General features: G+C 44.8%; 1 protein-coding gene across 2 annotated transcripts in view; it reads right to left on the bottom strand.

Moving 5' to 3' along the window:
• ARFGEF2 (ARF guanine nucleotide exchange factor 2) overlaps nt 1-13,240 on the bottom strand; it is a 100,657-nt gene that overhangs the window by 47,381 nt on the left and 40,036 nt on the right. For both annotated transcript variants that reach the window (XR_014315368.1, XM_082744783.1), the window contains exons 11-20: nt 12,553-12,652; nt 11,670-11,809; nt 9,493-9,601; nt 8,680-8,863; nt 6,367-6,478; nt 5,649-5,854; nt 2,465-2,549; nt 2,194-2,365; nt 1,446-1,597; nt 98-226 (exon numbers count right to left, since the gene is read on the bottom strand). Coding sequence is in view for 1 of the 2 variants with exons in the window: in XM_082744783.1 (XP_082600909.1) it covers nt 98-226; nt 1,446-1,597; nt 2,194-2,365; nt 2,465-2,549; nt 5,649-5,854; nt 6,367-6,478; nt 8,680-8,863; nt 9,493-9,601; nt 11,670-11,809; nt 12,553-12,652 (1,389 nt within the window). In the remaining variant the exon portion in view is untranslated. The remainder of the gene's footprint in view (nt 1-97; nt 227-1,445; nt 1,598-2,193; nt 2,366-2,464; nt 2,550-5,648; nt 5,855-6,366; nt 6,479-8,679; nt 8,864-9,492; nt 9,602-11,669; nt 11,810-12,552; nt 12,653-13,240) is intronic.

Genomic DNA, 13,240 nt, shown 5'->3' with positions numbered 1-13,240 from the left:
CTGGCTAATTGGAAGTGTCTGATAGTTTCTGAGTTTTGCCAAATCTGAAAGAACACAGCCCACCAGGCTCTCTGGAGCCTTGCTAACTTCCACCCACCTGCATTCCAAAGATGCAGGCAATCCGGATTGCGCATCGGATGCCCTCCAAACACAGGGAGGCCACCTCCGTATCGTCACAGTTCTGCAGTCCGATGCTGTAGGCTGCCAACAGCGGCGTCCACACCAGCTGAAAGGAAGTGAGGGTTCCATCATGTCTAGGGTTTCAGCATGGAGAAAGCTCTCAGAGGTGACGCTGTTCGTTATGAACACAGCCAGCATGCCAAGTTCACTCCTATTTTGATTTCAATCTATGCCGTTCACAATATAAAATGATTCCTCAACTGTTGTCAAAGGTATCACTACAGATACACTCCTCACTACACGTATGGTTCAAGAGGAAGGAAGAGAAATACGTGGGGAGTGTGCCACCACCACGTCTACGTGCATTCGTGGCAGACATCACTCATCAACAGGCTAGTCCGCTCCCTGCGAAGTCTACTCAGGGCAGAAGAATGGTTCTTGCACAGTGTATCAGGCAGGCAGTGCCCATTAGGCTGGCACAGGGAATAAAACCTACACACATCGGGGTGTCGTACGTAGCAGAGCAGCTCCCTTGCTGCGATCTATTGAAAGTCAGCCCTCGACACAAGGGTTTGAAAATAAATAAATAAATAAATAAATAAATAAAATATTAAGACAAAAAAAAAAAATAAACCTACACACAATTCATACTCTATAGTTTTTTGAAAAGCTCCTAATTCAAATTATTTAGACTTTACTTTTCCTCCAATTTTCCTGTGAATGCCCTGGAAATAAAAGGTTCACAAGAATCTACAAGTGCTCAACTAATAGGATATTGACAGCTACTACAAAAATACCTTAGAGAAAAATTATGCGTTATGTCTACAAGGCACGTATCTGTTCTAGATTTTAAAAAAGGAGACACTTTAGGATATTGTCTTTTTATCTCCAACTAGTTTCATCTGGTAAACTCACCCGGAGGCCACAAAGGTGAGAGGTCAAAATGAAACTATCTGTTTACCCTGAATGGCTCTTCATTCATTCAGTAGCCCCCAGCAGCCCCGACAACAACCCTGTGCTTGTCCCCATTTTACAGATGAGGAACACAGACAGGCTGAGTAAGCTGACCAAGGTCACAGAGCTCCAAGGTGGCAAAGGCAGGATGCAAACCATCCATTCTGACTGTGGGGCCCATGCTGGCACACGCCCCATGCCATCAAAGGGCTTCTGGGAAGGACTCGCTTGAGTTACTGTCCAGACAGAAGCACCCAGACCTGACCTCTCCTCTCCTCCACCTCTTCGCCATTACAGAGTCACTGGTTGGCTTCTAGCCGGCCCCATCCAGAGTCAGGCCGAGCCAGGTCCTGGCTTCTCAGGATACTCACTTTGAACATCGGGCGGACATGGTCCAAGTGAGTGGCGCTGGTGAACGGGGCCTTGGCGTGGCTCACGGCCTCCATTAGCGCTTTGGCCGTTCTGGCCATCTGCTCCATCTCCAGGTTGTACAGCAGCCGTCTCTGTTTTTCACTAGCTACGCCTACAGAGAAATGAGAATCTAATAGCAACCGCTGATACCCACTGAGTGCTCGCTGTGGGCTAGGCATGGTTTTAAAAGATTTACAATGGTTAAGTCACAAATCTTCCTGAGCCCCTCCATGAGTGTGTTCCCAACAGTACCCTTTTACTGACGGGGGAAATGAGGCACAGACAGGCTCAGCTCTCTGACCAGGGACACACACCCAGTAAGGAGTGGAGGTGGGACTGACCCCAGCCAGTGTGGCTCTGCAGCCTGTGCTCTTGGTCTCTGCGCTCTGCTGAAGCCAAGAGTGTCATGGGCCTTCCCCCATAGAATCCTTGAAGTTAGCACCATCACCACTGGCATTAAAGCAGTTTTAAGGAACACTGAGTGGGATAATTTAGCTCTCAGATTACTCATTTTAAATACCTTCTTGTAGCTAATCACAAATCTAGCAAGAAGATGGTTATGAGAAAATCAACATAATCACCCTGATTTAAACACATTAACTATTCAGATATCCATATATGCAAATTAAACCATCAGGAGACTTAATCATGCAATCTGATACACTTAAATATTAGGATTAATAGGAATAATTTGTCAGTAGACCTTACTCTGCTTAGCAGATTTGGTTGCGATCGTATGCTCCTTTGTTTCTTTCATGGCAATTTTCTTGCCTTCTATTTCTTCGTAGATGCTCGAGAGATACTCTTCCGGGAGATCTTTACTATCGTTGATACCCCGATTCATTTTAATGTATTGTTCTTTTGTCATTTTATTTTTTACCTGAAATTTAAAAAAATTAAAAACCATTCAGAAAACATCCAATGGCCCAAATAAAACTCATTTAGCTACTACATCGTATCAATCATTAAAATACTTTACCTGAGGGCTGTGCAAGTCGGTGGTTAGCATGATAATTGAGTACGCTAGGACATATGCAGTGTCAGCGCTAGCAAACAGGGTTTGCCTGGAAGAGAAGGTTCCAGATGTAAGAACATGCGCTGAGAAGAGGCTAGTGGAGACACGCTGCACTGAAAACAGGCCGACTGTTCCACATGTTGCCAAACTAGTCAAGAGTGTTCATGCTTTTAGCACCACTGAAGAGTAACTAATGTCCTTAAGTGTAGAAAAAGCTAATTAAGAAATTGTGTCAGGTTTTAGGTTTCTTTGAACAAAGCAGTTTTAAGTCAAGTTTTAATTTTTTTTTAAGGTTTTATTTATTTGACAGAGATCACAAGTAGGCAGAGAGGCAGGCGGGGGAGGGGCGGGGGGGGGGAAGCAGGTTCCCTGCTGAGCAGAGAGCCCAACGAGGGGCTTGATCCCAGGACCCCGGGACCATGACCTGAGCTGAAGGCAGAGGCTTTAACCCACTGAGCCACCCAGGTGCCCCTTAAGTCAAGTTTTATTTTTATTATTATTTTTTTAAAAGATTTTATTTATTTATTTGACAGAGATCACAAGTAGGCAGAGAGAGAGAGAGAGGAGGAGGAGGCAGGCTTCCCGATGAGCAGAAAGCCTGATGCAGGGCTTGATCCCAGGACTCTGGGATCATGACCTGAGCCGAAGGCTTTAACCACCCCATGAGGCTTTAACCCACTGAGCCACCCAGGTACCCCTTAAGTTTTTTTTTTTTTTTTTAAAGATTTTATTTATTTATTTGACACAGAGAGATCACAAGTAGGCAGAGAGGCAGGCAGAGAGAGGAGGAAGCAGGCTCCCTGCTGAGCAGAGAGCCCGATGCGGGACTTGATCCCAGGACCCTGAGATCATGACCCGAGCTGAAGGCAGCAGCTTAACCCACTGAGCCACCCAGGCGCCCCTTAAGTCAAGTTTTAAAGAAGATTCTCAAGGTACAGCCAGAACCCTCAGTTACAGTGTGGCAAGCAAGGCACCTGGAGACAAAATGCAGAGACCCTTACTCTGACCATGACGGTAAGGCCCCCGGACAGTCTGCACCCTCATGCTTCACCTGCCTCACCCTGGTCCTATTCCTGAGAGCATCTACTTTGTGCTGGGCCCTGGGGAGAAAGAGAATGAAAACTATTGTTCACGGCACCTGGCCGGCTCAGTCAGTAGAGCGTGAGATTCTTGATCCTGCACTTTATAGGTCCAAGCCCCATGCAGGTATTACTTAAAAAAAAAAAACCAAAAAACAGAGAGAGAAAGAAAACTGCTGTTCAGTTATTCATTATTTACAGCTTATACTACCCATTGCAATACTGAACAGCAGAAATTTGAAAAAAAATATTTATGTTGTTCTATATAATATGCTGGTGAAAAGTCTGACTTTTTTTGCCTTGGGCAGGAAAAGATAAAAATGTGTGGCTACACAGCCTCGAAATACATGGATCTAAAGCTACAAAAACTGGTCTGTCCAAACCATCCCAGGAAGGAAAGGGAGAAACTCTGAAGAACGTAATAAAAGGTCTGAATTCTAACATGAAACAATCTAACATGTTTAGCCATTAAGAGAAACAGAGCAAGGTCCCCAGAACTTCTCCTCTGCCTTCACAGCACATTCTAACGTCTACTGTGTCAGTGACCAGTGCTGCCCCGATGACCATGCATCTAATGGGAATAGCTCGCTATGCACCTGGAGGAGCAGAACCAATTAATATGAAAACCAAGTTGACCGGGCAGGCAAACTGTTATTAAAAATTTCCACATCGGGGCACCTGGGTGGCTCAGAGGGTTAAGCCTCTGCCTTTGGCTCAAGTCATGATCTCAGGGTCCTGGGATCAAGCCCCACATCGGCTCTCTGCTCAGTGGGGAGCCTCTTTCCCTCACCCCCCGTCTGCCTCTCTGCCTACCTGTAATCTCTGTCAAATAAATTAATAAAATCTTTAAAAAAAATAAAAATTCTTCATCATGTTCACAGTACACTCAGACACTCTTCACTTCATGCCCAGGGAAAAGAGTGTGAGCTTTTGAGACAGACAATTCAACCCTGCTCTGCTACTTAACCAGCTGATTAACTCTGGCGGGTTGCTCAATCTCCCAGAGCCTCAGTTTCCTCTCCAAAAAAATGGACACACTACTCCCAGCTTACCATTAATTAAATGAAATGTATATAAAACCCATGGCATGACTGACATACAGGAAATATGTTTTTTGTTTTTTGTTTGAGGATTTATTTCGTTTAGACAGAGAGAGCATGTGCATGCACACCCATCGGGGAGGAGGGCCAAAAGGAGAAATAGTCTTAAGCAGACTTCCCACTGAGTACAGAGCCTGACACGTGGCTTGATCGCATGAACCTGAGACCACAACCTGTGTTGAAACCAAGAGTCAGATGCTCAATTTACTGTGCCATTCAGGTGCCCCAGGGGATGTCTAATAAAGGTTAGTTCTCTTTTTAATTTCCACTTCCTACAAAATCATGGGATGCCTGGGTGGCTCAGCAGGTTAGGCATCTGCCTTCAGCTCAGGTCATGATCCCGGGGTTCTGGGATCGAGTCCCACACTGGACTCCCTGCTTGGCAGGGAGCCTGCTTCTCCTTCTGCCTGGTGCTGCCTTGCTTGTGCTCGCTCACTCTCAATCTCTGACAAATAAATAAAATATTAAACAAACAAACAAAAAACACGATGTACCCACCAAAAGAGGCCCTAAGATGAAATCATGCACTTAGGCGGGTTTTATTAGTTATGTAGCCATTTCTGGAACCTGTTCATCAGTATCTAACCAAAGAAATACCCAAATCCTTGAGATCTACCCCATATGTTAAATCAAGGAGCTGTTCTTAATTAAGAAAGAGGTGCCCAAGGGCCTCTTCTCAACTCATAAAATTACTCTTATCAAGATAGCATGGGCTCTACCTGTGTGAACATGGACAAGTTACTTAGCCTCTCTGATTTTCAATTGCCTTGACTGCAGAAAGGGGACACAAGAGAAGCTGTGAGGTCTTACCTGAGATAATCCCTCAGCAGTATCAGGCACATTGTAACAGAAACTTTAGTTGTTTGGTGCAGATTTAGAACGATTAAACTCAACTCCCAACCCAACTAAGATCAGGGCTCCGAGGCAGGCAAAAAGATGACATGGAAAGGACATGGACACAGCGCTCACCCCTGGTTGCATTCTATGTATCTCGCAGCAAATTTCTCCATTAATCGATCAATCTTCTGGGCTTCCCCAGGTAGACGGAAACCTTCTAGAAACGTCCGCAGGGCTGAGACAAATTCCTTTTCGCAGAAGTCAAGTTGATCCACATAGGCATACATCACTTCCTTGTTGAACCTTGTGCTGTCTCCCAGAAAATCACCTACTTGGGTCTGAAACATATACACCCACTCATGTCTAGAAACTGTCACATGTGAACCAACAGTAAGACACACTTCAGACAGAGTGGGGAGGCAGAACGCACTGCTCTCAACACTGGGAAGAGGCTGGCCTGCTAGAAAAGCTGAGACTCCAAGCCTGCCCACCCACCTACCCATTCCAGGCTCAGTCTATCCTGTCTCAGAATAGGAGGAGGAGGCACGGGACACTTAAAGATGAAAGAATGATGGGACATACTCAGGAAGGAGGTCAGCTGCAGACAGGCAGCCAGAAGTTTCTAGCAGTCAAGGGACACTTCAAGCTCTGACACTGTTCTAGCAAGTACACAACCAGCTCTTAGGAGCTTTTCGCGAAGCTGGCCAAAGGAGTAAGCAGGACTGCTATGACCAGGGGTATGGACAATAGCCACTGCACTCGGCGTCAACCACACTTTAGGTTAAAGCTAGGGGGCATCTCGGAATCACCTGATAAAACCAACACGCAAGCGTCCAACCCCAAGCCTTACAGAATCAAGGCGCTCCTCCTGATGCAGAAATTGGGCAATGTCTTCAACTGATGTTCCCAGCATGCCTTGCTCCTGGAGAAACTGGATGCCTCTCTTGGGTTTCTTGTTGAAACTGTTTCAAGAAGAGACAGGACATGGGTTACTTATTTCAAAATCTGGAGGACAGAAAAAGCTAGCCTTTGAGGCACGAACAAGTCATCAGCTATCAGCTCAGGAAGGTCCTGTGTGTCCTGCCAGCTTCTCTCAATTTCACCTTCAGTTTCTGACCTAGCTACAGCAGAGTCTGATGGCCATCAGCAAACATCTGTTTACCTCCTCTCCAACACTAACAGAGCTCTAGATGTTCACCCAGGCACACAACGTCCTGAATTAAAAGCTACATTTTCCTGCCTTTAGAAAAATTAAACTCAACTCCTAACCAAACTAAGATCAGTGCTCTGAGGTAGGTATCAGTAGGTATCAATGCTCTAAGTATTTTCATACTTCCTTAAGTATGGCCATGTGATGTTTGAGCAGAAATGGTAATGGGTACTTCTAGGCAGGATCCTTAGTAAACAAAGCTGGCTTGGCTGGGAGGTATATTCCTTTTGTACTTTCCCCTTTATTCGTTACTGTATGTGTGATGGCTGGTGCTCTAGCAATCACCTTAGATTATGAGGCAATGCTGAAAGTGAAAACTGTGTTAAGCATGGTGAAACAGAGGTGCTCCTGACTAGCTCAGCTGGTTAAACATCTAATTCTTGATTTTGGCTCAGATCATAATTCTAGGATGAGACTGAGCCCCGTGTCTGGCTCTGTGCTGGGTGTGGAGCCTGCTTAAGATTCTCTCTCTCTTCCTGCCCTCCACCGATTTAAAAAAAAAAAAAAAAAAGGATGGCAAAGGAGAAAAAGTAAATAGCCTGGATCTTTGATGTCCCTGAGAGCCAGTACAACAGCCCTAGACCATCCATGTTGGGATTTCCTTTAACAGGGCTTAATTAAGTAGTTTGTATTTCCTGGTCAACATAGGCGTACTCCACTATGGATAAGCTCAATGTGCTATTTACCAGGCCCTGCACTGGAGGACGCTATGTGCTGGGGCAAGAGACACACAGGAAGGACATGGATCAGGCGCAAGCAAGGGCAGCCGCAGATAGGTGGCTACAGAAGGCCTCCTTGAGGAAGAGAGGTTTTACCAAGCCTGAGGGAGGAAAAAGACCCAGGAGTGTTCCAAGCAGAGGGCACTGTGGTGAGAGGGGCTCAAGGTGTTCAAGGGACTGAAGCGCACAGTGTGACTCGGGTACTGGCAGGAGATGAGGTCAGTGGGGTGGGGACCAAATCAGGCTGTGAGGAGGAGAGGGAAACCTGGAATGATTGTAGGCGGCGGAGGGATAAGACCTGATTTAAGTTTTTAAAAGATTAGCTCCTGTGGGAAGAATAGAAATGAGATCAACACTTCAATTAATAAGTACCATAACATCAGCTTTTAAAACAAACTGAATTTATTAAGTCAACTAATCATTAAGAAGTTGGACAGGGTATGAGACAGAGTTTAATATTTCTGTGTGTAAAAGACTGGGGCGCCTGGGTGGCTTAGTGGGTTAAAGCCTCTGCCTTCGGTTCAGGTCATGATATCAGGGTCCTGGGAGTGAGTCCCATATCCAGCTCTCTGCTCAGCGGGGAGCCTGCTTCCCCCCTCTCTCTCTGCCTGCCTCTCTGCCTACTTGTGATCTCTGCTGTAACAAATGAATAAATAAAATCTTAAAAAAAAAAAAAAAAAAGACTGGAAAAAACACATTAAGATTTACTAATGCCTGTAATGACAATGCGCTTATGAGAAAATATCATTTTTCCAAGATACACAACTGAGGTATTATGATGGGAGCAGATTACTTTCAAATGGTTCAGAAAAAATTATACATAGATAACACTAATACGGCAAGAGTTCATTCTTCCGTATGTTGGAACTGTTCATAAGATATAGTCGGAAAAAAGTTACCAGTGGTGATTTCCTTTTGGTAATAATTATATGACTGATTAAACATACTTGCTTCATACTTTTATTTTCTAAACTGGTTTAATTTCTTACATTAGGTAAAATAAAAATAAAAAGACCAGGCATCAACTATACAAAGCTATTAAATTCTAATCTCAAACTGCCTCTCCTTCTCCCACTCTCTCAGTATGACTGGCTCAGTCTGGCTTGGCTGTGAGTGCCAGCACTGGCCTTCTGTAACAGTCCTTCCCCTAGTGGAGTCAGTCCCAGGTTCCCAGAGAAGATGTGGCTTTGTCAGAGGCCCCAAGAGATTCGGCTGGAGTAGCAGCCATACTTACAGCTCAATGCCATGTTCGATAATCTCCTTTTGTTGTTTGATGACCTCAAACTGCTCCGGATCATCCTGGACAGCCATCTGGGTCCCCGAGGACAGTGTGGACTCCATGGACGTCACACTGCTCCGCCTTGCCATGTCAAGGCCCTTCCCGTCCCCCAGTTCCTGATCTGTGGGCCTCTCCTGACCTGCAATGACATAAGAGCAAAGGGAACCAAATCAACAGATGGGACACAGACACACCTGAGCTCAGGCCAGGCTCTCTGGTTCCCTTTTCCAGACCTGTAACAATAAAGTTTGTCCTTTAAGTCATACGCATGAAAACTTGGCATCACTCAAAAATTTACTTTTTTGTGGGACTTGATGAGCTAATTCTAAAATTCACACGAAAGAACAGGAGTATAAAAACCGTCAGGACACTTGAAGAACAAAGAATAGGAAGACCTGCCTAACAGGTATCAGACTCACTAAGGAACTCAAGGCATCTGAAAAGTGTGGTATTGGTGCAAGAACAGACAAACCCATAGAATGGAACAGAAAATTCAGAAACAGACTTACACAGGGAAATCTGGCATATCATAAAGGTGGTGAGGGAAGAAAAGACTACTAAAAAAAATCAGAACTGTTTTTCCATTTGGGAATATGACATCAGAGCGCAACTCATACTATTCTCCCCAAATTCCAGATGAATTAAAAAGCAAAAGCTTTAAGGCATTCAGCAAACTACAGAGTTTTGCTAATTTTAAGACAGTAACACAAAGATGACTTTCCCAACAGTCCTGTTGAATGGAGGCGATGGTGTGGCAAGCCCTCTCACCGAGGCTGGTCTGGTGGTTGGGATTCACATACAGGTCTTTGCTCCACTCCACCATGCACTTGAGAATGGACACGAGGCACTCCAAACCTTTCTTCCTCAGACTGAGCTCCTGAAGGACAGAAGGGACATGGCACAGAGACTTAACAGATAAACTGAGTGCAGAAATCTATAGGACTATTAGGGACAATACCAAAACAAATATTGACAGTCAGTGCTATTAAGCAAAGAACCTAAGGAAAAGTTAACAGGTGACATAAGTATTAAGGGCTCATTGCAAAAACCCTGAAAATCTCTAAAGCTCTTCATTACAAATACCCTAGTAAAAAACAGGAGATGTGTGCTTTCCTAAAAGGAACAGCATTATCTGGAATTTTTTTTTTTTTTTTTAAAGTAAATGTCTATGCCCAACACTGGGCTTGAACTCATGACTCCAAGATCAAGAGCTGCATGCTCTGCGTGCCTGGGTGGCTCAGTCCGTTAGGCCTCTACCTTTGGCTACGGTCATGATCTCAGGGTCCTGGGATTGAGCCCCACATCAGGCTCTCTGCTCAGTGGACAGCCTGCTTCACAACCCCCCTCTCTGCCTACTTGTGTTCTCTCTCTCTGTCAAATAAATAAATAAAATCTTAAAAAAAAAAAAAAAAAAAGAGTTGCATCTTCTACCTACAGAGCCAGCCAGGTACCCCAAGTGTCATCTGGATTTCTGAAAGGAAGATATTCACTGCTTATATAATTTAAAAAACACTTCAGTCACTTTCCTTTTTAATAAACCAATAGGGTTGAGTCACCTGAGTGGCTCGGTTGGTTAAGCATCCGACAGTTGGTTTCAGCTCAGGTCCTGATCTCGGGGTCATGAGATACAGTCCCACATCAGGCTCAGCACTCAGTACAGAGTCTGCTTGGGATTCTCTTCCTCCCTCTTGCTCCCCCTCTGCCCCTTCCTCCCCTTGTGCATATACATGCGCACACTCTCGAATAAATATAGATCTTACCCAGTAACACCCCCCCCCCAAAAAAAAGAGAAAAGAATTTTCCATAATGCAACAGATGAGTGATTCTGGACACCTTATTCCTCTTCAAACACTCACAAACGCATTACATTTTAAGGTTTGCTCTACAAATAAAAATACTAGTTTTTAAAATGTAGCATTTCTTAAAAAAATTGAACATGAATCATAGATAATCTAAAGAAATGCAAATATTTTCTACTCAAAACAGCACCGATGGTGGCACAGATTTCTCTGTGAATCTAATGACGGCCACGGACCTTCTAGGGAAAATGCCCATTCACTAATATTCTACACGTAATGCCAGGCAGCTCATAGACCTTCTGACCAGCTCCTTCAGAAACCTTAGCTTAAGATCCTCTTCTCTGTGTGGGCACTCTAATGAGGCAACTGGATAAGAGACAATTTCCTTTGCCTTACTGGAGCCTAGGAGCCTGTTTTCATACAAGTTTTCGAAAGGTGACTGAGTAAACTGATTTCCTACAGGTCTCGGCTCAAATGTCACCTTCTCAGAAAGACCACCTCTGTGACCCCGTTAAAAATAACCGCACCATTTCTAGCCCTTTTATCTGTGCTTTATTCTTCTCTGTGTCTTACTCCTCTGTTGCTGACCACAGCAGTTGTACACATTCATGGGCACTGCGTTTTGTTCACTGCTGTGTTCCAGCACCAAGGACAGTGCCGGCCTGGAATACAGTGGCGCTCAATAAACGTTTATGGAGATGAATGCACTTTATTATTATTTTTCTCAAATGGATCCTTAAAAATAAAAATCCACGCTGGCCATGGAGCCTATCGCAGGGTTTGAACTCACGACCTTGAGATCAAGACCTGAGCTAAGAGTCAGACCCCTAATCAAATGAGCCACCCAGACACCATGAAGCAAATGCACTTTAAGTATAAATGCAGGAGGAGCACCTGGGTGGTTCAGCCAGTTAAGCAGCTGCTTTCTGCTCAAGTCATGATTCCAGGTTCTGGGAATGGAGCCCTGTATGGGGTGTCCATGCTCAGCAGGGAGTCTGCTCCTCTCTCTCCCTCTGACCCTCCCCCTGCTCGTGCTCCTGTTCTCTCAAATGAATAAAAAAAACTTAAAAAAAAAATACACACACACACACACAAATATATATACACACACACATACATATAAATGGGAGTTTTCAGTGTTTTTACCTGCAGAGGAGTCATTCCTAGCTCGTGTCCACTTCTTCCCTGAGCGATTTTGGATAAATCATTCACAAGGCGCTCAAAAATGTTAGCAGCATTTAAATCACAGTCGTAGTTGACATAAATATCTACAACACACTGGGCGTCTTGGAAAATAACACAGAGATATTAGAAATTCTGATCCAACAGACACGGCAGTTACATTTTCTTATTAAATTATATTCTTTCTTCAAAACTGTTTCCCAGTGAATCACTGACTCAGGTAGACACGAATCCCTCAGGAAACGTGTGTCAGATGTACTACAAGTCTGGGGAGGCCCTCTTTTGACGCCTGCCTCGGCACTCACTGACTCTCGAGCAGCTTACTCTGCCTCTTCAAAGCTCTCTTCCTCATAAGAAAGGGATAACAATTGTCCAATCCACCTCTTGAAGTTGTGTCATTTGTGGAATTATGTCTGATGACAGACAAGTGGGAGGCTTGGTAACCAGCCACACAACTGTATGGTGATAAGGGAAATCCGAATTGACCTTGGGATTCAATCGAGGGCTGGCAGCACTAACACCCCAGACCCTGTGACTGACAAAGTGTTCAGTTTGTAGGTGGAGTGACCATGTATCCTGCTTTTGTAGGAGCAGGGGGCTTCCCAGGGTGTGGGACTTTCTGTGTGAAGACCACAAGGTCCAGGTCAACCAGACAGAGCTGGTCATCCTCTAAAGGAGAAAAAGAGTAGGACTAGATGTCCCACTAATGGTTAGCATTGGGCTTTCAGGTGAGGCTTTCCCAGTGCAATATTAAAACTCTAAAAGGAGGAGGTAAAGGTCTCAATCTGGATTTTAGAAAAGCATTTCTGGGTAAGTCAATGGATGAGCACCCTCAGAGTGAAAATACCTGCACAGATCCTTGTCAGAGTCTGAATGACCATCCACCTGTGCTCAAAAGAACTTGTTGATGTTTCTAAAATGTTCAGGAAAATCTCTTTGAAAAAGACCTACATGACACAGAAACAAAGGGGACACCAATTAATACCATTTAAATTGGGGCTCAAAAACCCCAAAGGCTGGAGGGGACCAGGCAGCTCCAACGAGGGAGGGAGCCTTGGGAGATGTAAAGGAGCAGCGCGTACACACACACACGCACTGCTGAGGCATGTCGGAACCCTGGCCTCCCGGGGGAACAGCTAGCCGGGCAGGACCACAGCAATTGGAGGATGGAGCCCCACTAGAGGAGCCCCTCAGCAACCAGCAAGAGCTGCCAGGCTAAGAAAAGGACTAGCATTACAGTTTTGAGAGAAACCAGAGATCTGGATTGTCATGTAAAATAAGTTACTTCTCAATTTGCCAACTAAATCAGATTACTTCAAACGATGTACAGGCTAAACACACATGTTCAGGGGACTGAGACTAGCCCTTGGGTCATTCGATTTAAACTTTGGGTTAAAATGAGAGGCACCTCAGCCATCAAAAGAAATGAAATCTTGCCATTTGCAATGACGTGGATGGAACTAGAGGGTATTACGCTGAGTGAAGTAAGTCAATCGGAGAAAGACAATTATCATATGTTCTCCCTGTGATGCAAC

The sequence above is a fragment of the Mustela nivalis genome (assembly GCF_964662115.1).
Source record: "Mustela nivalis genome assembly, chromosome: 8".
In the NCBI taxonomy this organism is placed as follows: domain Eukaryota; kingdom Metazoa; phylum Chordata; class Mammalia; order Carnivora; family Mustelidae; genus Mustela; species Mustela nivalis.
Note: the sequence above shows the minus strand (reverse complement) of the source record. Positions and strands in the feature narration are given on the sequence as shown.